Genomic DNA, 26,553 nt, shown 5'->3' with positions numbered 1-26,553 from the left:
CTCCCTTCTAATTGCATCAGGGTTGTGACCTGATTTAGGGGATAACCTTACACTCTAATCTTCCCAAAACAGTGTGAATGCTCACAGAAAAATTCATCATGGCGTTGATTATATTCTGTAAGATTACATCAGGAAAGTCTTCAACTGCAAAACTGAGAACCTTGGCAAAGCAAATTTGACATAAAACCTGTCACATCACACACAATATTCATTTGGACAACTACATACATAAAAGGATGGTCCCAATCCCTTATAAAACCAAATATATTAAAAATTTGAGTTAAGTAAATGGTTCATAGTAACAAGCAAGCTATACTGTGCAATGCATATAAAAATATTTTTATTACTGTTATTTAATTATTATGCTAAAGGTATTTCAGTATACCTGAAAGTATTTCTTTGGTGTTTTATACATACGTGTGTACACCATATGTTCCAGACTGATGTCAGAAGAATCGTGGCTCAAAGCAGAGAATTTAAGCCATATGTTTGCTTGTGCTTTATTGATGATGCTCAAGACTTTGACTGGGTGAACCCTAACAAACCATGAATAGCCCTGAGAGGGATGGGAATTACAGAACACCTAACGGGGCTAATGAATGGCATTACAAGGACCTATACATTGCCAGGAGGCAATTGTTGGAGCAGAATAACGGTGTACCCCATAGTTTAAAATCAACAAAGATGTGAATCAGGGTTATACTTTCTCACCAGACTTACTCAATATGTATGCTGAGTAATTAATCAGAGAAGATTGATTATGTGTTTAAAGATGGGGTAGCAGGATTTGTTATTAACCACCTTGGATATGCAAATGATACTATCTTACTTACTATAAATACAGCGGACTTGAAGCATTTGCTGGTAAAAATGAAGGATTGCAGCCTTCAGTCTGGATGACAGCTCAGTGTAAAGAAAAACCAAATCCTTACAAGGAAGCCAGTAGACAGCATCATGATAAATGGAGAAAAGATCAAAGTAGTCAAGGATTTCCTCTGGCTTGAATCCACAATCAATGCTCATAGAACTGGCAGTCAAGAGATCGAACAATATCTTGCTCTGGGTAAACCTACTGCACAAGCCCTCTTCAAAGTGTTGAAAAGTAGGGCTGCCGCTTTGAGGACTAAGGTGTGCCCGACCCAAGCCACGCTATTTTCAACTGCCTCCTATACCTGTGGAAGTTGGACAATGAATAAGGAAGCCCACAGAAGACAAGACTAAGATATAGACACGGGATCAGGATGAGAGTAATCATTAGTGTAAGGTTCTAACGTCATCCAAGAGTTTGCAGAGATGTGGAGAATTACAAAGAACATGGGAGAGCAGGGAAAGCCACCAGGAAAGCATGATTGACAGCAGACCAATGCATCATAGTTACAGGTGGCACTGAAGAAGTGGGAACTAAACCATGGATGGTACGCGAACATTATGTTAAACCATTGTCCCCAAAGTGGACACTCCTGCCCTCTTGGGGGTGCTGGAAAGATGCAGGGAGCCATAAAAACAGATAACGATGTTATCCTGTATTATGGATTACAGTTTTTCATTGGTAGGGGGCTGAGGAGTCATTTCACCCCCCAAAATGGGGCAGTAACCACATGACCTTGGGAACCTATGTCGAAGAGGAACTTGTAAGATGGACTCAGTAGCCTCCTACCAAGGCAGCCAGGATATAACTCATGACCATGGACCCCCCGCACCCTTGATCCCGTTAAAGGCACCTCCAAGCAAGATTCCCCAAGGTTATGCCACTTCTCCCAAAATGGGCTAGAAAAGTGACGGCAATATGAGATCGAATGTGCTCTGCCTGAGGGTCAGGCTACATACGCTGCTTGTTAATGAGTAGAAGGAATTTAATGGAGGTTAAGTTTATGTGGAAAGTCATAAATGTATCTTAGGCTTCCACTGTAGCGATAGAGTTTGTAAATGCAGTTTGTTTAAACACAAATCCAAAACAATTCACTGTGCTGACGGTGAAAGTCTGGAGATAAAGTGTCAATTTAGAATTCTAGATCAATGGCAATGTGGTTCAGAAACAAGGGTGAAATAAATACATTTCTAGACAACATTCAGAGAGCTTACTATGAAATGAGCTCTATTAAGAAGTTGCAAATGTTGTACACTTAAGAAAAGAAATGTTATTGTAAACGCAAAGTCTGATATGTAGGAAAAACCGGAAATTAAATAAATCAGCAAATATGTGAAAATACATAAAAACCAGGACTTTTCGATGCAAAGTGCTATGGGGTTAAACAAATAACCTATTAAAGCACAATCATTTCTAAATAGGAATGGGAATGACTGGAGTTAAGTATTATAAAGATTTGTTGTGCTTGTTGACAAGAATGAAAGGCATATTCATATTCTAAAGTAGTCCTTAACTCATGGAAATAGAGTACATAACTGTGAAATCTTTTGGGGACATACTGGGTAATAAAATAAATCATCAAAAGAAAAAATAATATAGAAAACCAGTACAAAGACCAAGAGAACATACAAATGAAGATGATAGAAGGGAAAATTCTGTTATTACAATAAATGAAATATCAATCTTTCACTTAATATACAATGTTAATCAGAACAATGCATCTATTTGACTACAAAAATATTATCCCCAAAGAAATATGATGAGAAGCAAGTCAAAAGAAACCTATATTTCCACTGAGAACTTTCTGGATTTAAGGTAGAACTGTATCTATCTAGCTCTGTCAGGAGCAGTGGGAAGAACTGATGTTTGAAAAGTCCATCAGAAGTAGACGTTAAGCCTGATACATGCTTTGTGACTGGGAAGAGCCTGTTGGAAAAGAAACTGTTAAAAACTGTCAGTAATGTACTTAAATACGAATAGAACAAAATAGGCAGGTATTAATTTTTTAATTCTTAAAAAATATTATAAATAGGACCTGTATTGTTTCATATGATCTGGAGAAATTTGGTAATAACACTTTTTGAAAGAGGAAGATAAATAAAAATCATAAATGTTCTATCACTCACTAAAGGACATGTTAGAAATTTACCGAAATTAATACCTAAATGTTAAAATTGACTCATTATGCAAAACCTAATTAAATTAAATTTACTAAAGAAATAGTGATTTTACCTTAACCCCTCATCTTTTATAGTAAAAGAGTGATACTGCATCTGTGACATAGTCATTAATGTCTAGTTGAAGTGACCCTAGAAAATTTGATTCACTTATTTTTATAAATGTCCTTAGTGGACAAAATCATGAAAGTTATGTCTAGAGTTGTTTTTTAAAAATAGAAGTCAGAAATGAATATTATAATTCAGCTTTCTCTAATTATATTTTAAAATGAGAGCTTAGACACAGGCTAACCACTTACCCATTTCTAAGACCTCATCTGGAATTTTTATGCACACAGGTGCCCAACATTAAAAGAAAATCACCAAATAATTGCCTATTTTGTATAAGGAGTAGGTGAGTCCATTAATTTTCTAACACGCTAAAGAACTATTCCCCTCTGCTGCCTAAATGAATACTATAAATGCAGATATATTAGTGGAATAATTAGTGGTGTCCTAAGAACTTCCAAAGCCTATTAAAGTCCAATAATGCTAACTTTGTCCCTAGCTTTCCAATTAAAGACCATTTTAACATTCAACAGCACTAAACACTTATTTTCCCTCAAAGATGGTAAAAGATGCTTTAGAATGTCAGAGTAAAACTTCCCATTTTCACCCCTCATGGTAGGAAGACCAGCTGTTTTTCAAGAGGCTATGAACTGGGGTGCTGCTGGCTAAGTAAACCCTGAACTGAAGGTCAAGTCCACCGGTTACTCTGTGAGAGAAAGATAAAGCTGTCTGATTCTGGAACAATTTTTTAAAACCTTGCAAACCCTCTTCTGGGCTACTATGAATCAGAATCGACTCGATGGTAATGGGTTTGGGTTTTACATCTTAGAATTAAGACTGACATGCTGCACCTCTTTTATGTGGTTCTTGTGTTTTTAAGCAGCTAGAAGAAAACCTAGGGTCTGAAAGCCCTTAAGGTAGGATGTCTTGAAAACAAAGTATGGGTTTTAGTAAATCTTGGTAAATTGTTTACAAGGCCAGTCCAAAGCTCCTGAACAAAAGGAAAGGAGGGAAAAGTACTTAGATGAGAATGTTCAACATTTGGTTTTACATAAGAAGGCCAAAAAAAGTGATCCCAAAGCAACAGGAATTTCTTGCAATTTCAAGCTTCTCATTTCCTATTTGTAAATTAAACTTAAAATCTAATATAACTTGGATATTTTCATTAACTAATTAATTAATAATAATAACTAACCATATAGGAATAGCAACATTATATCAGCATGTAGACAATTGTAGATCACACTGTGAATTATGAAGTTTTTTTTGAGGACCAAAAGTAGCCCTGGTGGTGTAGTGGTTACGCACTGGCCTGCTAACCAAAAGGTTAGCAGTTTGATACCACTGGCCACTCTGCGTGAGAAAGCTGAGGCTTTCTACTCTGATGTAGAGTTATAGTTTCAGGAACACATGAGGGCAGTTCTTCCCCACCCTACAGGTTCACTCTGAGTCACAATCAATTTGATGGCAATGAATTTGGCATTGGCAGTTGAGGAAAATTATCATTCAGGTTTGTCAAGATTTATTCATAATTAAATAAAATATAGTGCATAAAAGCACCAAGCACCAGAGAGCATCTATTGGAAAATTCAAGAAAGTTTCAAATGGAAAAGATTGAATTATTTCTTTGATTATGTTTATAGTTACATACTAAAATAGTATACATTGTAGTAGGTAAGGCAGCTCAAAACAAGCACATCTTAAAACCTGTGTAACTGTCAAAGCAAACATTTTTATAAGCTTTATTTTTGTTTCCTGGTAAAACATTTGGGAAGAAATATTAAACTTCATTTGTGGCTAATAAAATGACTGATCATACCATTCACAATGATGTTTTTCTACAAACTTTATTAGAGTCTAAATTCTGGGAACTAGTTTTGCAGAAGACTATGGTTCCCAGTGAGAGCCCGAGATTTACTTACATTCTCCACATAGCTTCAGTTTCTATGGAGCTCTAGCTGTGCATCCACAGCCAGCCTAACAGGCTTTCCTCTAGGGTGCAGTGTGCTTGCAGTATCTCTTAGTGAGTACAAACTCGGTCCTGTTCCTTTTGAATCACAAAACGTTACCGATTTTTACCAAAGTTTACTAACTTTCACACTATTTAGGAAAGGACTTTAAAGACTTCTCTAGTTTTATATCCTAAATGTTTCAGCATTCAAAGTACATAACACACACGATTTCTGATTCTCTGGTTCTATCTTCATTACATTAAACATAACTAATTCAAATCCAAATTCAGTTTTTTCTCTGCCTCCATTCTCACGCGGTTCGTGCTCTTTATCTCTGCGAAGACATTATAATTGGAGGTGGAATCGACTCTCAGCTTCATCTGCAACTTATTCTTTCCCCACTATCTTCCCAATTCATTTCCACCAGCAACCATTCTGCTTTTGCCTCTGCAAAGTGCTGACACTGTCGCCAAATGCACACAATGCACCGCCAAGCTCTTATCGTGGCTTACATTTTATTTACTCGGCAATAGTTTAAAAATGGCTAATAGTTCCTTGTAGCAGGAAATAAATTTAAGACAAATATATTCAAAATTTGATTATAGCTTATCTTTTCTAAGTCTTGCCCTGCATTGATTCTATTTATAATTCCCAAATTTGTGGCACTTTTTTGTTGTGTCCCAAATTATCTGTTTCTTACCAAATAGAACTGCCCCATAGTGATCCCTCTACTGTCACCTTTATGGGAATGGATGACCACGTCTCTCTGTGGAGCTGCTGCATGGGTTTAATTGCTAACCTTTTGGTTAGGTGCTTGAGTGTCTAACCATTAAGGGGACTTGAAAACATCCATGGAACATTTCCATTATTTTTTTCATTCCACTTTTCCATGAACTATTGAAGTCACTCTGTATATGTATCTAATTTTATTTACAAATTTTATGTTAAAACTGTGTCTTTTTTATCACTGTAAAATAGTTTAGAATACGAACAGCGTCCATGAAATGTACTTACCTTTCAATTACTTTATGATATTGTATAGAAAATCAGGGAAGAAGATATCATAGCAGATGAAACTATTTGAATGCTAAAACTTCCTACAGAGCAGTGAACTATGTAACATGGCTCTTCTAAGCCATTTTCCCACCAAACTACCTTCTCTTGATGGGTCTAAATGACAGAAGGTGGGGGAGTACTGATGAGACTCAGTTGTAAGTGTTCATTAACAGGATTCACTGTGACTGTCATCCTGCTGGGTATATAAGCAGCCCTCTTAGAAGGAGGACCAGGGACTTCCCTAAGCAGCCAAAGCCAGGGGTAGAGTATGGCTTTGGGATCCTGATTTCTCTGCCCAGGGACCCTCCCTTATCTTTGAAAGTAGAATAGGATTCTCAGCATCCTCTTCCACTATTTAATCTCGCCCCACGATCTCCCTAACTCGTTTCCACCAGCAAGCATTCTGCTTTTACCTCTGCAACGTTTCTCAGTTCTGGATCTCCCTCGATCCACACGGCAGGCTGATATCCGCGGGATTGCCCAGTAGTAGCAGCCGCAGAACCGGGAAGCAGAGCATGCGCCAGAGCAGAGGACTTCCCAATCCACAGAGCAAGTTAAGCTGGGTGCTTCCAGATGGGAGGCTATTTTGTGGAGCAGGGTGCCTCTGGGCACTTAATTGGGGGAACTTGGCTTGCTGACCCACAGCGCTCGAGCTAAGTGCCTTTGAGTTAGAACTTGCAAGGAAGTGGCATGCTCTTTGGGCATTCATTAGCAGTCCTGAAAGAATGTTGTAACATACCCTGACTGAACTAATCCATCCTGAACATTTGCATCTGAATTATAACTCATTAACTTCCTTAATAAACCTCTTAGTCATGAACATTGTAAGTTCTGTGTGGGCCATTGTGATGAATTATAAAATCTAGATGAAAAATAGAAAATGTTGTGAGGGACATGTCATTTCTCTATAAATTTCCCTGACAATATTGTATTGCCTACCTTTTAAGAACTAAAAACACAAACAAAATGCTTTGCCCCATAAAGACCTTTATCACTCCTTTTATAGAGCAAAAAGTATGTCAAGGCAAAATAGAATTCAATTTATAAACCTTTTACTTTGGGAAACAAATTAAGCACTTACAGAAATACGTGGAGGGTTGAGTGCGATGATGAAACTAATGATTCTTAAAAGAAAAGCCTTTACTTTTCCAAAGTGACACTAATTATAAAGAAGCCTGTATTTTCCAGTGGAATGGTGTTATTTGCACAAAGCACAATAAAATTTCCTACTTGTATTTATATAAATTGCAACATTTTAAAATGCTTTATATAAATCTTAGCATTTTAATATAAAAACACATACAGTAGTTCTCCCTATGATGCCCTACACTTAAATTGGTGGTGGTTTAGAGCTCCCTCTTCACCATTCTTTCTCTCTCTCTGTGTGTAAGGGTGTACGTGTGTTCTTTTACTATCTGCTTTGTCTTTTATTAGTTAATGTATTTTATGTATGTGAGTTTACTCTAACTTTGCTAAGGAAAACAAGCCATAATAACAATAAAAGTGTTATAATGACTTTCATTTGGGTACCTGTAGTCATATGTTACCATCCAGGCAATTTCTGACTTATAGTGACCCCGGAATAGGGTTCTATAGGCTGTAAAGTTTGAGTGAGTATTGCCAGGTGTGTCTCTGTAGAGCTGATGAAGGGCTTTGAACTACCAATCTTTCAATTAACAGTCAAAAACACGCATTGCACTACCAAAGCTCCACCTATTAAGTTCCAGAATTTCCTAACCACACTCAACACTTCTGACAAACGTTTTTTAACTAAGGCAATAGCTGGGATTGGGCACGACCAAAGATGCGATGCCAGTGGATGCAGCACACTGTATTTATTGGGCCAGGAGACTAGAGGATAACTGTAGGCCCTGCACAGCCATTTGTAAACGTTTAAGACCCAACGCACTGCACAATGATCTAGGAGATCCAAGACTGAAACCCATTTCAGTCCCACTCTGTTTTGTCCATTTTTATTCATAGTGCCCCTACAGCCCTCCGTAGGGCTTCTGGGAGTTTGAATTGTTGTGGGATGGGACAAATGGATTTCTTCCCAGATGCAGCTGCTGGGTTTCAAGCACCAATTGGTCTCAACCCAATGCTCAACTCAGCACAGCGCCATCAGGGCTCCCAGGAAAGGGAAAATAGAGGGACCAAACTTATTATGCTACTGAGGAGCCCCATGAAATCATAACCTTGGACCTCCAAATGAAGACCCTCTCTAGATGGGATCCCATACACAGCAGCAACTCACAAGGTCGGATGGGAAGCTCAGAAGGCAATGACTTTATGTTAAAAGGGGAAAAACAATAAGGTGAAGGAGATGGCGATGTGCTGCACATTCTAACGAAGGAGATCCATGCCATTGAACTGCACTTGCAGAGATCGTGTAGTGCATATTTTGCGATGTGTACATATGCAAGGAGTTTTGTATTTTCAAGAACACAAAAGTGAAATATTTTGTTAAAGAAAGAAAGATTGAATATAGGTAATGTTAAAAACAAGTGAAGAACAGGTTATTATACTCAAGGAAGACCTCAATACAATATAATGATTAAATCAAAGAATTCAACAAATTCACTGTCTCAAACTAAGCAGTGTTCTCAAGTCATTCCGAAACAAAAGACAATCCAACAAGAGGAATGAGTAAATCTTACAGGGAAATTGGATTTGGGGGTTAGGGTTGGGGTTGGGAATGTTTATATTGGAGAAAGCAAATACACTTCTGATGGTGGGTAAAACCACTTAATAGTCTTATTCTGGTAGGTAGATGTGAACAAAAGCCATTTTGATATTGCCATCCCTGAATCGTGAAAAAATTCAATAAATCGTCCCAATCACCCAGTTGCTGAAAAGAACCTGGAATATGTTACTCTAAAACTTATGCAAGAGTTGCTAATAACACTAATTATACTGCAGGGAGGATGAAATAGACTGGCAATTATTTTCAGGCTCCTTGATTTAGAGAGATAGGCCACCTTTACAGCGTTGATAAATTTCATTATAAAGGGAAATTGAATATTGTTCTCTATGCAGATATTATTCGAGCTCAGTGATAATTAAACTAATAAAAGTAGCTTCATCTCCACCACTCTCCTTCAGGTCGAAAGAAAACACAAACACTGGAAGGAACAAAAGTTCCTGCTTGTGTCCTTATCCTAATTGTGCAGCTACATTAAAGGACATGCCCAAAGGTAATTCAATATTATAATTGTATGCACTGCTAATCAGAGCCTTCGAAATGCAGGTAAGAAGCACGCAGTCATTGGGTTCTTGCTCAGTTCACATTAGTTATCACTAATTTTAATGATGAATTTTAACATAACAGACCATTCCTATACTGCTTGGCTACTGGAGACCATTATGTGTCGCAGGCTGATTTAGGAACACCCGAGAAAGATATTCTCTACTGATGGTTTCATTTCCCAACCTTTTCCCAGATAATGCGCTTTATAATCTTAAAAGATAGACTTTCTGTTTCTGATAATTTTTCAGCATGAAAGCAGTATAGAAAATCAATTTTTTCATAATGTAATAATAGACAATAAAATTAAAGAGCACTTTCCCCACTATATCATGTCTAGTTTCGTTCTATCTTTGAAGTACACCTTTGTGTAATATTTTCACTAAAATGTGTGAAATATTTTGAAGAATAGTCAGAGTATTTTTTGATATTTGAATATGTTTTAATGAGACTGAGAGAAGTTCTGCTAGCATAGCGGGCTACACACTGTGGTGCTACCCACCAAGTCAGCAGTTCAAACCCACCAATCATTCTGCAGGATAAAGAGGAGTGTTTTTAAAGTATCTGAAACCCAAGGGGCAGTTCTACTCTGTCCTATTGAATTGCTATCAGATGGAATCAACTGGTGGCAGTTAATTTTATTGTTATTGATGCCGTCACTGAAAAGGACTCATGAACCCTTGATAATTTATAAATTATAATTTTTTCATGTCTTACACTGACTGCTGTCACCCTTCACCAACTTTTCTGGTGTCTGTTCCTCTGGATCATTGTGATCGGTTCCCCCTTACTCCCCCACCTTCTCCTTCCCATCCTGGTATCACTACTCTCATTATTGGTCCTGAGGGGGTTATCTGTCCTGGATCCCCTGTGTTGTGAGCTCTTGTCTGTACCAGTGTACATGCTCTGGTCTACCTGGATTTGTAAGGTAGAATTGGGGTCATGATAGTGGGGGGAGGGGAGCATTAAAGAACTAGAGGAAATTTGTGTGTTTCATTAGTGCTGTACTGCACCCTGACTGGCTCATCTCTTCCTTGTGACCCTTCTGCAAGGGGATATCCAATTGACTACAGATGGGGTTTTGGTCTCCACTCTGCCCTCCCCCTTATTCACATTGATATGATTTTTTTGTTTTGTTTTGGGTCTTTGATACCTGATCCCTGATACCTGATCCCATGGACACACCATGATCACACAGGCTGGTGTGCTTCTTCCATGTGGACTTTGTTGCTTCTCACCTACATGACCACTTTTTACCTTCAAGCCAGATGCTATATTTTTTGATAGTCAGATACCATCAGCTTTCCTCACCACATTTGCTTGTACACCCATTTTGTCTCCGGCAATTATGTCAGGGCAGGTGAGCATCATAGAATGCCAGGTTAGTAGGATAAATTGTTCTTGTATTAGGGGAGTACTTGAATGGAGGCCCAGGTAATAGTACTTTTAATACTCTTTGCCAACATCATAATTCAAATGCATCAATTCCATTTCGCTATTCCTTATTCATTCTCCAACTTTCATATGCACATGTGGTGACTGAGAACACCATAGTTTGGATTAGGTATGCCTTAGTCCTCAAAGCGTCATCCTTGTTAGCACTTTACAGACGTCCCGAGAAACAGATTTGTCAAGGCAACACTTGGTTTGATTTCTTTAGTGTTGCTTCCATAAGCATTGATTCTGACTCCAAGTATAAAGAAATCAATGACAACTTCAGTCTTTTTACTGTTCATCATGGTGTGTATGGTTCAGCAGCGAGGAGTTTGGGTGTTTTAGGTACATTGAGTTGCTATCCACACTGAAGGTTGCAGTCATTTTGCTTCATTAGTAACTCCTTCAAGTCATCTTGGCTTTCAGGAAACTAGGTTATACCATCTACACATTGCAAGTTGTTAACATTTCTTCCCTTAAGCAGGATGCTGTATTCCTTTTTATATTGTCTAGCTTCTTAGACTGTTTGCTCAGCATACAGATTGAATAAGTTTATAACCCTGGCACATACCTATCCTGATTTTAAATATCTCAGTATTTTTTGTTCTGTTCAATTGACTGATTGTTGATTTATGTATAGCTTTACTTGAGCACAATGAGGTAAATAAAATCCAAGTAAACATTTTTTTCTGGTGCACTCTGCTTTTAGCTTAAATCCATCTGACATCAGAAAGTATATTACTCATACTATTTCCTCTTCTGAATGTCACTTGGATTTCTGACAGCTCCCTGTCAATGTATTGCTGCAGCTGCTTTTGAATGGTCTCCTGCAAAATTTCACTTGCATGTAATATTAATGATATTATTTGATAAATTCTGAATTCTCTTGAGTAAACTTTCTCTGGATTTGGCACACATATGGATTCTTTCCAGCCTGTTGGCCAGCTTGAGACATCATATAGCATATTGCACTGGGAAATCTGCTGCACAAGGATCTCTTTAAGATATGGAGGATAAAGCTATAATTTTGAGGTCTAAGGTACACCTGACCTAAGTCATTTATATGATTAATATAAATGCTATTATAATGATATTTATATTAATAAATAACATAAACCATAAATAAATATTACACAAGGTAAATCGATTAAGAAAATAGAAAAGAAAGTATTATATAATGAATAATATATACATAATATATATAATTGAATTAATATTAATTAATATATGAATAAGAAATAAACTAATAATACAATTCATACAGAAGACAGGAGAAGAGTTGAGTCATCTGAATTGTCAATTTGGTGAAGAACATTGAACATACCAAGGATATTCAGGAGAATAAAAAAACCTGTCTTGGAGGAAGTACAGCCAGAATGCTTAGCAGCTAGGATGCCAAACTTAATATCGCATGTTTGGGATTTCTTATCAGGAAGACTAGTTCTTGGAAAAACACAGTAGGCATGGGAATAATGAGAGTCAGTGAAAAAGAGGAAGACTGTCAAGAAGATGGATCAGTACACTAGCTGCAACACTAATTTCTAGTCTACTAATAATTTAGAGGATGGTGCAAACCTGGCACTGTTCTGTTGTACACAGGGTCACAATGAATCCAAATCAACACAATACTGCCTACAAAATACACCAGACCAGCTGTGCAAATATTCCTCAAGGGATTGCTACACATGGACATGTAAGAGCATGATTGATGCCGATTTGAATGGGGCAGGCAGTTCAGTAGTTTGATAGTTGAGGCCTCCCCTATGATGTGATCTAACATAAGATAATCCACTCTATAGATGGAACCCGCTGTGAGCAGCCAAGCAGCTGTGGGAAGATTCAGGTAGAATATTATGCCCTTAATCAGGTCACAGTCCCACTGCAATTGGGAGGAAATTTCATTAGGGGTGTAGCCTTCAGCTAGATAAGTTGATGCTGTAGGAAAGACAGCATACTTCGGATGGAACTGGATCCCGTATCTGGTTCATCACCCTCTGATTCTTTGGATTTGAGCAAGAATCCTGCCATATGGGCTGCTGATCCTAGGAGTCATCAGTAACCTGCCAATCTTAAGATTCTTTGAACTCCCTGTGATCTTCCTACTCTGTCTACCTGCTTTCTTAATCATTGGCCTCCTCAGCTACGTAAGTCAGGAGAAGACTACAGCTTAATATTTGTTCTATAGATTTCAACTGGGCTAGACTTACCTACTTCTACCACTGCGTAATCCACTTTCTCTATACTTTGTTGTTTGCAGCCCAGTGCTCATAACCTATTATGTCAACAATGCTCGGTTACTTATAAACTAGTCAACAAAAAGTATATTATCTCTTTACACATATGATGGATTCAAAAAGTTCATGGAAAATTGAATTTAAAGATAATATAATTTTTTCAAGAATTTTTATCTCTTATTTTTCTATAAATCTGCTAGTTTTATTGATGTAAATTAACTAGAACTGCTATAGATTGTCATTCAATACTTATGACTCACAATTACATTTTCCCAAGAATTTTAAAGAAATCTAATACTTTGTTATTCTGATGGAGAATATTTATAGACAGTTAAGAGGTAATATATATATAGAGTAGTATGATTAGGAACTTTTAAAAGGCTACTTTTTATCATTTGGCTTAGATTGCTGTAAGAGGCCTCCTGAGGCAGGTCAGTACAATACAAATTTGAATGGAGATTTTAAAATTGCAAGATATTTGCAGCAAAAATTATTATATTTTTCTTGAATTATCTTTGAAATTGTGGTTTGCAATGTGGCCTTCAACTTATAACAATTCTGATTGTTTCTAAGGGAATCATTTTTATGACAGAATTCGATTAGATGAAGGAGTTTATGGACCTTGAAATATAATATGGATGGGTGCAGTTATTACAGTTCTACTACATTTATATAAAAGAAAATGTGAGCTGAACTCAAAAGATAATATTCAACCCCTCTGCCCTGGATTGTTACACATTTAATCATCTGATAGACATATAGACATTAAGTAAATTCCCAATCCCACAAGAGTGCAATCAGATTTTGAGATAAATGAACCACTCATGGGTTTAGGAAAGGGAACACATTTGGCTATGGCTTGAATACACCACCTTCTTTTAATGTATCGCTTCCAATGACTTGAGACTTACAAAACTGTCAAACTCCTACAGTTATGGTAATTTCCAATTATGAGAGCTATTGTGTCAACTCTTAAGGAACTAAGCTTTCTTCACTCTTCAGGCATTTATCACCTGGAGGACGTAATTCCATTTTCAGTTTAAGCAATAAAAACAAGGGCCATTTTTATTCAGTTTTATTGAAACCAACAAGTATACATTGAATAACTGGTGGGTTTAAACCACTGACTTTTCGTTTAGTAGTCTAACTCACAACCTACTACAAAACCAGGCCTCCTAGTAGGACATTCCATTTTGGGCTAATATATAAACTTAGTCTTGTCTATTTGTACTAGTAGACATAAAACTACGAAGATTTACTTTTCAAACTGTTAATTATGAGTGCCATTAACAGAAATTTGTATTTTTCATTGCTCGACTTGTAGCACTAAAGAGTTAGAATTATATCATATAGATTATTATAAAATAGACAAACAAAATGATAAGTAGAAAATAATTGAAACTGCTGATCATTTCCCTGGGTAAATTTGGATCAACAATCAAGATCCATGGAAGCAGCAGTGGAGAAATCAAAAGCATTACACTGGGCACATATGCTACAAAATACTTATTTAAAATTTTTAACAGCAAAGATGTCACTTTAAGAAGGCTCAGGTGTGCCAATCATGTGAAATCTGGGCAACTGAGAGAGAAGACAAAAACCATGATGCATTCAAATGCGGTGTCAGTAGAGAGTATTGAATTTTCCATGAGCTGCCCAAAATAATGAGCACATCGGTCTTAGAAGATGCACAACTTAAATTGCTTCCAGAAGGGAGGGTGGTGAGACTTACGTAGCTTGCCTACTCTGGAGATGCCATCTCAAAGACTAATTACTGGAAGAGAACATCATTTTTCAAAAAATTCTAGGTTAGCAAAGATGAGAGGAAAATCCTCAACAGCGATCATGGGCAATGTTTGTTCTGTGAGGATGCAGCTGAACAGCAGTTCTCAATCTGTGGGTCATGACCCCTTGGGGGGTCGAAAGACCCTTTCACAGGGGTCACACGATTCATAATAGTAGCAAAAACAGTTATGAAGTAGCAACAAAAATAATTTTATGGTTCGGGGGTCACCACAACATGAGGAACTATACTAAAGTGTCACAGCATTAGGAAGGTTGAGAACCACTATCACTTTTTAGCATCTACCTAATACAATTGCAAAAAATAACATGTAAAAATATAAAAAATTCACTGAAAGAAAAAGAAAGAGAATTACAATAAAATAACAGAAAATCTGTATACCATTCATATACTATCTTTATATTCACAACTTGATAAATTTGGATTTAATAATTGCTTTAGAGCTTCCAAGAGAAAAACAATTAAGGAAATATGGTTAATTTCAACAGAGACTATGGCCAGCACAAAATTATATCAGTTGCTTAGCAAAAGGAATGTTCTAGATTTGTGGTTTCTCAGTTGGGACTAAATAAAAGGAAAACTCTGAGAAATACATGACATTCTGAAATATTTTATCCAACCTAAACTCCTAGTCTTGACAAGAATAACTCCGGGTGATATTAAACTCACAATTGTAATAAGACTCAAACAAGTTTGATGTATATTTTACTAATTTGGACATTGTTAATATATCCATGCAGTAAATGGAGGCTGTTGATTAAGGTTGAAATGCATGGTTATCTGTAAAAAGGAATAAGTACACATAATGGCAACATTCTGGTATTTGGCACAGACATGCCGCACAGTGATTAAGTTGCCCTCCCTCTGGGAAGAGCGTGTGTGGCAAGCACTGTGTTATGTTGCAGTGAAGCAAACAAACAAATCCCAATGCCTGCTTCAATGAAATTTGACTTTTAATGGGAAAATAGGCAAATATAGATTTGATAACTGGCACATATATAAACATGTTCATGTGCTAAGCTACACACGTAGCACTTGAGTTGTAAGGTAGTCGTCAGAAAGACAATGAAGGCTTAGGCATCTAAGTATATTCACCTCATACAAGCTACAATATTTTAAGGGGCTATGCCATTCCGATAATAGTAATATATTTTTAAAAGCAGTGGCTAGTAAAATCTCCCAATAATATCATAATGAGAAACATTTAGAGAAATCTTACGTTTTTCATAAATGGTAAACCAACAAGCAAACAAAACAAAAGCTTCGCTGCCATTGAGTCAATTTCAACTCACAGCAACCCTATAGGACAGGGCAGAAGGGCCCCTGTGGGCTTCCCAGAGAGTAACTCGACTAGAATAGAAAACTTCATATTTCCCAAAGAGTGGCTGGTGGTTTTGAACTGCTAACCTGTGGTGAGCAGACAAATGAATAACCACCAATTTAGTATTTTATGGAAACTTTACTTCAACCTAGTATTCATTCACATCTATTATATATAACAACTTTTAAACACCTGCCAAAAATAAAATAATTCACTAGTATCAAGTGACACTGACTACAAAGACCTACTTAGTGTTTTACATACATTAAATTAATATAGAAAAGAATTAGAAATAGTTAAAGACATTAAAGGAAACCCACTTTGGTGGGACAAACAGAGTGTTTGTTAATTGAAAGGTTATGGGTTCAAGTCCACTTGGAAGCAACTGAGAAGAAACAGCTGTTCGTCTATTTCTGAAAAATCAGCTGTTGCAAACCCTGTGGAGGACACTTTGACTCTAACCCATTGGATCTCCTGGACTTTGAATGGACTCGACAGAAGCTAGAGAGCTCTAAACGAACAACACAAGTTCATAATGATCAAGAGCACTGTGCCACAGATAGGTAAGAGAAGATCCAGAATGACAACTAACTGATATGGCTCCTAGCCTAGAGCTCTGTCACCTGAGAGAAGACAGAGAGTGGCTGCACAGTCAGAATACCTGCTGGTCAATCCTGGCTCCACTACTAGTTAGCTGTGCCACTCGGCTAGTTAGCTATTCTTCTTGGCATTCCATGTTTCCATCTACAGATCGAGAAGAGTCACAGAAGCTGCTTCATAAGGATTCTGAGGGAAATGAATTGATCACTGAGAAGAGAGTGCTTCACATAGAGTGGGCATTAGAAAAGGGTTTGTTACTTTTAATAATTATGGATTTGAACAAGACGATCCTCTGAAGTTTCAATTTATCAGACCCAGGTGAGCAGGTGTAGGGTTGAGGAGGATTCCTTTGGGTCCCCAAAAGTCTGTCAAGAAGCAAATTAAATTGAGCATGTGGTTTTACTCTCCCCATAAATTTCCATATATCTTGTTATTGAGAATCAATTTCCATTTTCTCCTGCTGTAATTTTATTTTTCTGTCAAGAGCATCACTCTACTCAAAATGTTTCTTACTATTTCATGTTTATCTTGAAATGCAATAAATGATTGCCAATTGGGATTGAGAATGTCTCCCATCTTATTGGTTTTTTAACAAATTTTATTTTAGACTATAAATTATGAAATCTGGTATGTTTAATAACTCAAAGAGTCACTGTTCAAACAGAATTTTGAATTATAGTACATATGAAGTCAAACTTATAATTCAATTTTTCTGATATTTCTCATATCTGCACATTGTAAAGGCAACTATTTTTTCTTACTGTATTAGTTTCTGGAAATATCTTTATGATTCAGATTTATTTCATCAATATTGGTCATACTTAATCTTTCCCTATCTTTGCATTAAATTACGCTACTGAAAAAGCTATGTAGTAGATCAGGAAATTAGTTACTTTGAAATATGTTTCTAAAACTAGATTTCACTTGCTCTTTAATGAACCATTCCTAATCATTAAGCCCCTGTAAGATAGAACTACCTCATAGGATTTCTAAGGTTACAATTTTTACATAAGCAAGCTTCCACAACTTTTACCCTAGTGAGTTTGAACTGCGGACCTTTCGGTTAGCAGCTGAGCGCTTCAACACTGTGAGGGAAAGTATAAAAGCATTACTACTAAGATTTCTGTTCACACATTCATGAAGTTTCCAACAAACACATGGTTAAACACATCTCTGTAATAAGTGGAAGACTAAAGACCAGTTCTCTCAATGATACACTAGCCTGAGTCTCATTCAAGTGTCTTTAAAAAAAAAGAGTGTTAGATTTTCACCCCAAATTTTATTTATTTTGCTATTGAGATTATTTACAGAAAAACATACACTGATTCAATGGTTTGCATGTATACAGTTTAGTGATATCACACTTTTTGTAGTATTACCATTTTCACTCTCCTGTTCTGAGTTGTTCCTCTCTTGTTTTTTATATATTTTAATTCAAATTTGTTGGTTATGTTTTCATTGGATTTGAACTATGCAGATTTTAACTTAGTCTAATGTTGTTAAGTCATTGCTGGTGGAGCTTGAGCAATAACTAAATTATCTTAATCATTTGAAGTAATGATTTTACATAATTGCTTTCGTAGGCAAAATCAGTCCTTGGCGTACATTTTCAGGAAAATTTTTATAATAACTATTTTATTCACTGTGATAGTTTTGGGAAAGCAACAACATGGAAATAAAAAAAATAAACTATACGTAAAAGTCCCTGAGTGATAAATAATTGTAGAAGTTAAATGCTAACCTCAAAGGATTATACTCTCATGGAGAAATTACTATAACCTCATCATATCTGTTTTATTCGCAAAGTCTTTCAGTGGATCTCTATTCCCCTACAATACATTTTGGAGTTTAGACTAGCCCTCAAGGCACTTTTTAATTTAGTCCCGAGCATCTTGACACCCTTCTCCTCTACACCTCCGCCACATTCTCTACTTCTTCTCTACTCCTCCACTGTTCTACATCCACATAGAACGTTCTTCCATTCCTCTGTATAGTTCTGCTTTTTCATTTGTTTTACTTTGAATTCCTCATTTTCAAGAGCTACGCTGTTAGACGTCTCTGTGAAAGTTCTGCCCATGTGTTGTACTAGAACGTTTAAGATATAGAGTTCGCATGAATAGAGGTCATTGATGCCTGCAATGTTGGAAGGTAACAATCCTTGGCATTTCTGGCCCAGTTCAGATTAATTTGGTTTCTTTCCCAAGGATTTCAGCATTCATCAAGGACAATTTTCTAGACCTCTGAGTCAGATTCTCCCTAATTTTAGGGACCTCTGGAGACCTTGACCATGTAGAGCAGAGTGTACATTTCAGTCTCTCATACTTTTTATAGTTCATATCTTATGCTTATACAAACACTTTGTCAGAGCATGGTAATGAATTGCAGCTATTAATGAACAGATCAATTATCTTAGATGGTACTTCTGTTGGAGAATGTTGAATGAAGGCACTATTTAGAAGGAAATATTGTTTCAGGAAAAGGGAGTCAAGCCAATATATTCCCAACCTGGCTGAAGGCTCTGCAATTTCTCACCAGAGTCTCTTATCGCTGAACCCAACCGGAAGCCAAAAAGAGCCCGTGAAGTTCAGCCCTCCAGGGTACAGAATAGGGTGAAGAAAGATGGAGAGTGTGTCAGGAAGAAAAAATAGAAATGTCCAGAGTAAAGGAACAATTAGGCATAAATTAATATATTATTTTCTCAAAAGTATCAAGGGCTTTTATGAGTTTAGGAAAAATTATTTTGATTTTGGACCAAATAAGGTAGATATGAGATTTTTTTGCTAGATATTACTTATTGGGAAAAGTAAATTGAGACAAAATTTTACCAAAAAATATATTATTTATAAATTTACAATGTATGCTTTGTGTTTGCTGCCATTGTGTTCTTTATATTTCCTATCTACAACCAAAGTCATTTTATTTATATATTTACTTATTTTTCAATCCGCTTCACCAAGCTAGTTAATGGTTTACCCTTCCTTTCCCCTATATCCCTTATAAACATTTTAAAAAATAGATGATTCTTTTAGTTTGAAAATCTTTTCTTGACATTTGATAATAGTGATTTTATGCAATATTTGTCCTTTTGTGATTGACTCATTTCACTCTAGCTTCCATATTTCAAAGTATCCACCATAGTTTGTTCATCCATTGTCCACTGATAGGGATTTAGACTGGTCCTATTTTTTGCTATTATGAGAAGTGCTAAAATAAACATGTGCATGTATATCTATTTGTGTAATGGCTCTTATTTTTCTAGCACATATACCAAGTATTGCGATTGTTAGATTATAGGGTGTTTTTATTTCCAGCTTTTTAAGGAAGTGTCATGCTATTCCACATAGAGGTCAAACCATTTTACAATCCTGCCAGTAGCCTAGGAGGGTTTGAGTCTCGCCACAACCTTGCCAGTATGTTTGTCGCTCTTATTTTTAACTTTGCTATTCATCCTAGGATGAGATATTACCTCATTGCTGATTGGATTAATATCTCTCTAATGGCTCATGATTGCAAGTATTTCTTCAGATACATGCTTTTGGTGAATAGTTGTTCTTGTCCTTTGCTATTTTCATATTGGATTGTCTACCTTTATGGTGGTGAGGTGTTGAAATTATTTATACGTTTAGAGATTAGCTCCTTGTATTGATATATCTTTGCCAATATTTGTATGCTCTCTTTTATTCTTTTGGTGAAATTTTTTGTTGCATAGTGTCTAAATTTTTTAGGAAGTCCAAGGCATCTAATTTGTTTTTTGTCATTTGTGTGTTTTTAGATATGTTTTATAGTGTGTGTCTGACATGGGGAGAGATGAGTTTGAGATAAGGCCTGATATCAAACATTTAGCAAAACTCAACTGAGCACCTCTTCATAAAATTGAAGCTTTGCAACAAGCTACAGAGAATACTGCTCTACATGAAATTTTAGTTTTTAGAAGGTTCCCCTATCTTAACAAAGACCTTGAAGATGAGGCAAGGGAGGAAGGACTGTCAACCTCAACCAATGACAAACTGTGGCTGAAGTCTAGAAACTTGTGGAAGACCACTTTAGAATTACCACCTGGCTTGACATTCTCGAGTTGATGTAAACATCTTATCCTCGGCAACTTCCCCAATAGTTGAATGCCAAAGGCATTGTGTGAAGGTCAGTACGCCCAAAGAGCTGATCTTTCCATACATCTTTAAGCCATATTAGACACACATAGACAACTAGAATAATTTGAATATTTTTGTTGAATAAAAGATTTTGTAGAAATATTTTTTGACTTACTCTTGGGAACTTTACCGTGAGAAAGTTAGCATCAATTTTAAATCATTCATTCTTTACGTATTTTTTTATGCTCTTTAAGTTAAATGTCTATCTATCCTGGAGTAGTGTCTTCTAGAGCTCTCAGTTGTCCTTTTATTGCCTCCTGCTCCGCCAGCCTTTCCAAGAGTCCCTGACTCACCACTACAAACAATCAGAGAAACCTGACACAGGAAGGTGCTAGCTATCAGCATAACCAATGTTCTACGTCTAGAAGTCCTTCAGATCAACCCCATGCCTATTTGCCACATCACAAGAAGGCCAACGCCACCATTGTCTCGTCATAGAGACAATTCTCCCCATGGTACTTTATTGTACACCTGTTGATAAGACTAAATCTCCTTTATTCCCAACTTCATCAGCGATTCTCTTGAGTTCAGCTCTTCAACAGCTAACCTCCCCTCAAAATACTTTATTTTGGGTTTAATTGCTATCACTCGCCACTCCAGTGTGACACCGCTTTCTGCAGTTGTCTCAACCAGCTGTTGCTATACTTTACCCCACACAGAACCTAGGGCTGGACCTTTGGCAACTTTATTCTAGATTGCTGCTTCTAGAATATTATTCTCAGACCCGCTTTCCTAGTCTGTGAGTTAAATGACAAGGGTAGCCACAATAAGCCTTTTAGAAAAGGTATTACATAATTTCCTGTCAACTTGTGAAGGGGTGGAGGCCTGCCAATCAGGTAGCAGCTTGATGACCTCTTTTGGAGACTTGAAGGAGATAAATAGCCTCACTGGAGGCCAGATATACTCTCTCTGCTTGTCTCCCTGCCAGACATTCCTGCTGACAAGACACATGGAGCTACTCTGAGGGAACCAGATTTCTGGAGCTGGAAGAGCCACGTGACGAACCCTTCCAGCGCTGAGATACTCCCACCACCACTGGATCCACAAGACTATCCACCCATCAGCCTGTGATATTCCTGCATTCTGCGTCATTACAGAGTTTTGTGTGAGTCTGAGGAGGAAGTTATAGACTGGCTTCAGACATATGGGTTAATATTAGATTTATAGACTTGATCTGGACTAGGCTGGGATGTTTTCTTACTACACAATTACTCTTTGTATAAAGCTCTTTCTTATACACATATGAGTGTCTCTTGATTTGCTTCTCTAGTCATATCTGGCTAACACATACACTCTTTTGGTCAGAACAATCTAGAAGCGTTCTTTCTACTGTACTTAGAATAAATGTGTTAACTCTATTCTTTGGCAACATTTCCAATCTGAGCCCCTGCCAGTCTTTTGCAGTCACACAAGCTTGCAAGTAGCATTTAGCTTCAGGAACTTTACAATTGAATGTCCAGAATATTCATTCCTTCCTCAGTCATCTACATGTATTGCACTTTCTCTTTGTTTGGTCCTTGTTCATAAATTCTCCCATCAGAGAGGGCTAAGTTGTTCTTCTTATTTAATATAGCATAACTTTCATTATTCTCTTACCAACTTTATGGCCTTTTCTCTTAGAATTTATCACTTCATGACCAGTTGCTGGTGAATGGATTCCAATTCATGACCCCATCTATTTCAGAGTAGAATTTTGCTGCATGGATCATAACCTTTTGGAAGTAGATCTCCATACCATTCTACTGAAGCCTGATATTGTTGATGTTAAGTGTCATCGAGTCAGCTCCAACTGGATTCAAATCTCCAACTTTCAGTTTAGGAGCCCAGTGGGTTAACTATTCACACCATCCAGGGACTCCATCACAATATAACATTGTATTCAAATTGTTATTGATTTTTCTAATGTGTTATTAGTTTGGAGGTATGTCTGATTATATTTTCTATTATCCTTTGACCAATTTTTAGAACAAAGCTTAGTAATATTATGTACACCCTAGAAATCTTTGCAAAATAGATGAATTCACTGAACTAACTAGTTCTTAATGGGATGAACATATTGAAATCAAAATCAGAGCAAATTTGTATATTTTTAAACATGTGCTTACCTTTTAATTGTAACTTGTAATCCAAATTGGAATCTAGTACTTAGCACTATAGGAAAACTATTCTACCTAGGCACAATATTTGCTTGTTTGATATTTATATTGTTTCCATTGTTGGAGTTAAAAGTGACAAAACTATGCACAAAATGATCGAATCATAATGTTTCTAGTAATAGTAAAAGAAAATAAAATACTTATTTCTAAAACTAGAGTCGATCAACATGTGGGTTGATTCATTTATTTTCATGTTTGCTATGTGTATGGTTATAATTGTATTAGAAGCTGGTAGTTGAAATACTTTAAGAATAATAGTGCTATAATTGAGAGGATGAACTGCATAGCACAGAAATTCCTCCTAACGCCCTCTAAGATTTTGATTTTAGCTTTTCCTAAAATTATTTTTTTGATGGAAGCATAAAATTTTGTTAGGAAAAAACTTGCACATATGTTAATGTTCTTTTCAGTGTAAAGCATCATAGAAAATTGGTGACATTTATGGTAAGCATAAAGGATAAAAATGTGCTTACCACTCAAATAATTTAATTAATTTGTATTAAATGTGGATAGTTACGGTGTGTACATTTTCAAGTTTGGGAGTTCTAAAAAAACAACATGTGTAAGTATGCAATTGATGCAAACGACATGCTTATGATTGATTTGCAACACCTGACCCCTGTGGTTTCATGTAAGGTAACAATAGATGTTTTCATACCTTAACTCTAAGCACAGACGCAAACATTCTTGCATCTTCAGACACTCCTCCAATGTAAAACTTCCTTGAAAACACAGGGGGGTGATCATTTTCATCCTGAATCTCAATGTACACTTTTGCTGTATTGCCTAAAGAAGAAAAGTTAAACATTAGTTAGAGGACAATTTAGAAAATAATGAAATCTCAAATATATTGTGAGGTCGTAGTTCATTAGAAATAAAATATACTAGATAATACGTGTACTGTTTTTAATGAAAAAATGGGAATTATTTAAATCAGGTAGCAATTCCTAAATGACAATTCTATTAATGGCATCCCCCAAACTGACAGAGGATTCTGATAATTATGTCTCTGGTATAATAATGTTAACTTGCTGCTTCTTTTTATTACATCACAATGAAATTCCTTTAACTTGCAGTAATGTTCAGTGAAATATTATGTTTATGAATTTCAATAAAACAACTATGTTCACAGATACTTCACTTGTATATTGAATGCATCAATGTATATATAGATATGCGCACGTACACATACAAGGGCAAGTAAAAAAATGCTACCAGGGTTCCTGATTATACACCTATGAATTTATTCCAAACAAAAGGCATAATCAGTGGATGGCTGCTGACAAGTTCTCTCAGTAATATGCTTATTTTAGTCTTATTAAATTGTCTTAAAACAATCCAGTCAAGGCAATTTCTGAGGGCTATGCTGGAGCATTTATAGTGGCTGCTCTTTTGGAATTCCAAGGGGAAAATCCTGTTAGAATCTCTAGAACATCAGCGAATGACCATGAAGGTGGATTATGAAGAAGATTCCAGAAAACTGAAAATAGCAATGGTGAAAATCAGTCCAGGAAAGGTGCACCTGTGTAGGAAAAAGCACCAAATCACTTCTTTGGTTTAGCAGGGGCTAGACTAATGTAATGGAACTCAATACAAGTCCCTTGCAGTTACCAAAAATGTCATTTTGACATGCTGTAAGTCAGAGCCCAGATTTCTTTAGTGAAGAGTTACAGTGACAGAAACACTGCCTTCAGAAGTATATAGACCTACACAAATTATATGTCAATAAATAATAGCTACACAGTATCATAATTTTGTTTAGTAAAGGATTTGAAATTTTTCAGTTATGTGTTTTTTAACTCACCTCATCTGTATATACAAATATGTATATATGCCATGTATTGAAAATATGTATATAAAGCTAAAACTAGCAATGTAGTTGTCATTTTAAAATAATGTTATACTTTGGAATGATTAAAAGCAAGCAGTAGTTAGATGAGTTGCTTATTTCTAAAGGGTCCAGCAGCAACACTACAGTTCTCAACCATAGCCAGCCTCTCTCACCCCCCTCCCCTACACCCACCTAGCTTAAGGTGACACCTGGCCTCCTCAAGATGTCTCCCAGAACTTCCCCTTCACTGTTCGGCTGGTGCCACAGCCCATCAGAAGAAAGCATGGGCTCCTTTGAGACATAATACTTTATTTCTGTCCCCAAAGTTTATTACTGCAGGATTCCTTTGTTCACGCTCTCTCTGACTTTCTCCATTTTCTCCTGTGTCTGCACATCGGTCCCTCTGACTCTTCTCTTTTGCTCTCTCTTTCTTACTTTGGGCTATTCTCTCTTCGCTCTGTCTTCCAATCTTCCCCCACCCTGCCCCCTTTACTCTCAATCCATTCTAAACACCCGGGCAAGTCGTAACTCTAATAAAACCTGTTAAGTAAAACCCATGCTCTGGGTCTGCTTTCCTTTTATTCCCATTCGAATAATTTCCATAATGGAAAGTTTGTTTTATCATGTAGCAGGGATTAATCTGAAAACAAAAATGTCAATCAACTAAAGAAACATTTGTCCTATGATTTATCTTGCCATTTAAACTATACTAAACATACCATAAACAATAAATCTCATTAATGGATGGTAGAATCTGGCCAAACCATCACACATTTAATGATACATGTTGCATTTAACATGACTCAAAGGTTATTTTTTCCTTATAAACAAAAAGTTGACTTTATAAAACTAACTTACAAATCAGATAGAATGGGAGAATGGTATTTATTCACTTTGCAATAAGGATATTAAAATATCACTTATATCATTTTTAACATATTATTTATATCATTTTAATATACCTCTTGGCATAGTGAGCACAATGGGCTCTTTCATGTTGATTTTCTGTCCCTGTGTTTACACCCCAACTGGAAGTATTGTTCAGGGCACAATCTGCCACACTGGGTCTGTTTAAGAGGACTGGTTGAACTGCAATCTGCTGAGTGATTGGTTGAGCTAAAATCTGCTGGAGTGATTGGTCAGGCTGTTCTCCTTCCAGGAAAGCCCTATCCCGAAACTCAAGGTTTCTACAGAAGTCTTAGATCTTTTAGTTACCAAAACACGGGGGGAGGATATGTCTTGGAAACGTGCACACCTGTATTAAGAACCTCCCAGACCAGGAAGCAACTGTATACTCATAAAGATCTCCAATACTGAAACAGAAACATTGGAAAACAGGAGAAGCCATGGTGATGAGAACCATAGCAGGCTTGCAGCATCATAATAAGATAGGCAGGAATCTGGTGACCCTCCAAGCAGATTAGCAGAGGCAATGTCAGGATCCACAGGAGTGTTTAAGAAGAGCAGATCCCCTGGGGCATTGATTCAAGGGGTTTCTTGCAGAGTAGTCCTGTTTGCTGGGTTAGCACTAAGGCAGGCATAGGACTATTCCAGGTTAATCACTGAAAGCTAGATCTGTTAGCATTGAAGTATGAACAGCAAGAAAGAGGAGTAGTATGAAGGAGTAGTATGAAGTATGAGATAAAAGGTGGAGAGAACAGCCAACAGCTAACTGAA

General features: G+C 36.7%; 1 protein-coding gene across 17 annotated transcripts in view; it reads right to left on the bottom strand.

The window, feature by feature from the left end:
• Nucleotides 1-26,553, bottom strand: part of PCDH15 (protocadherin related 15) — an 819,982-nt gene that overhangs the window by 85,566 nt on the left and 707,863 nt on the right. For all 17 annotated transcript variants that reach the window (XM_075535092.1, XM_075535093.1, XM_075535090.1 and 14 more), the window contains one exon: nucleotides 23,704-23,831. In XM_075535092.1, the coding sequence (XP_075391207.1) occupies nucleotides 23,704-23,831 (128 nt within the window). The remainder of the gene's footprint in view (nucleotides 1-23,703; nucleotides 23,832-26,553) is intronic.

The sequence above is a fragment of the Tenrec ecaudatus genome, chromosome 16 (assembly GCF_050624435.1).
Source record: "Tenrec ecaudatus isolate mTenEca1 chromosome 16, mTenEca1.hap1, whole genome shotgun sequence".
Lineage (NCBI taxonomy): Eukaryota > Metazoa > Chordata > Mammalia > Afrosoricida > Tenrecidae > Tenrec > Tenrec ecaudatus.
The sequence above is the reverse complement of the archived record's forward strand: the minus strand, read 5'-3'. Positions and strand labels throughout refer to the sequence as shown.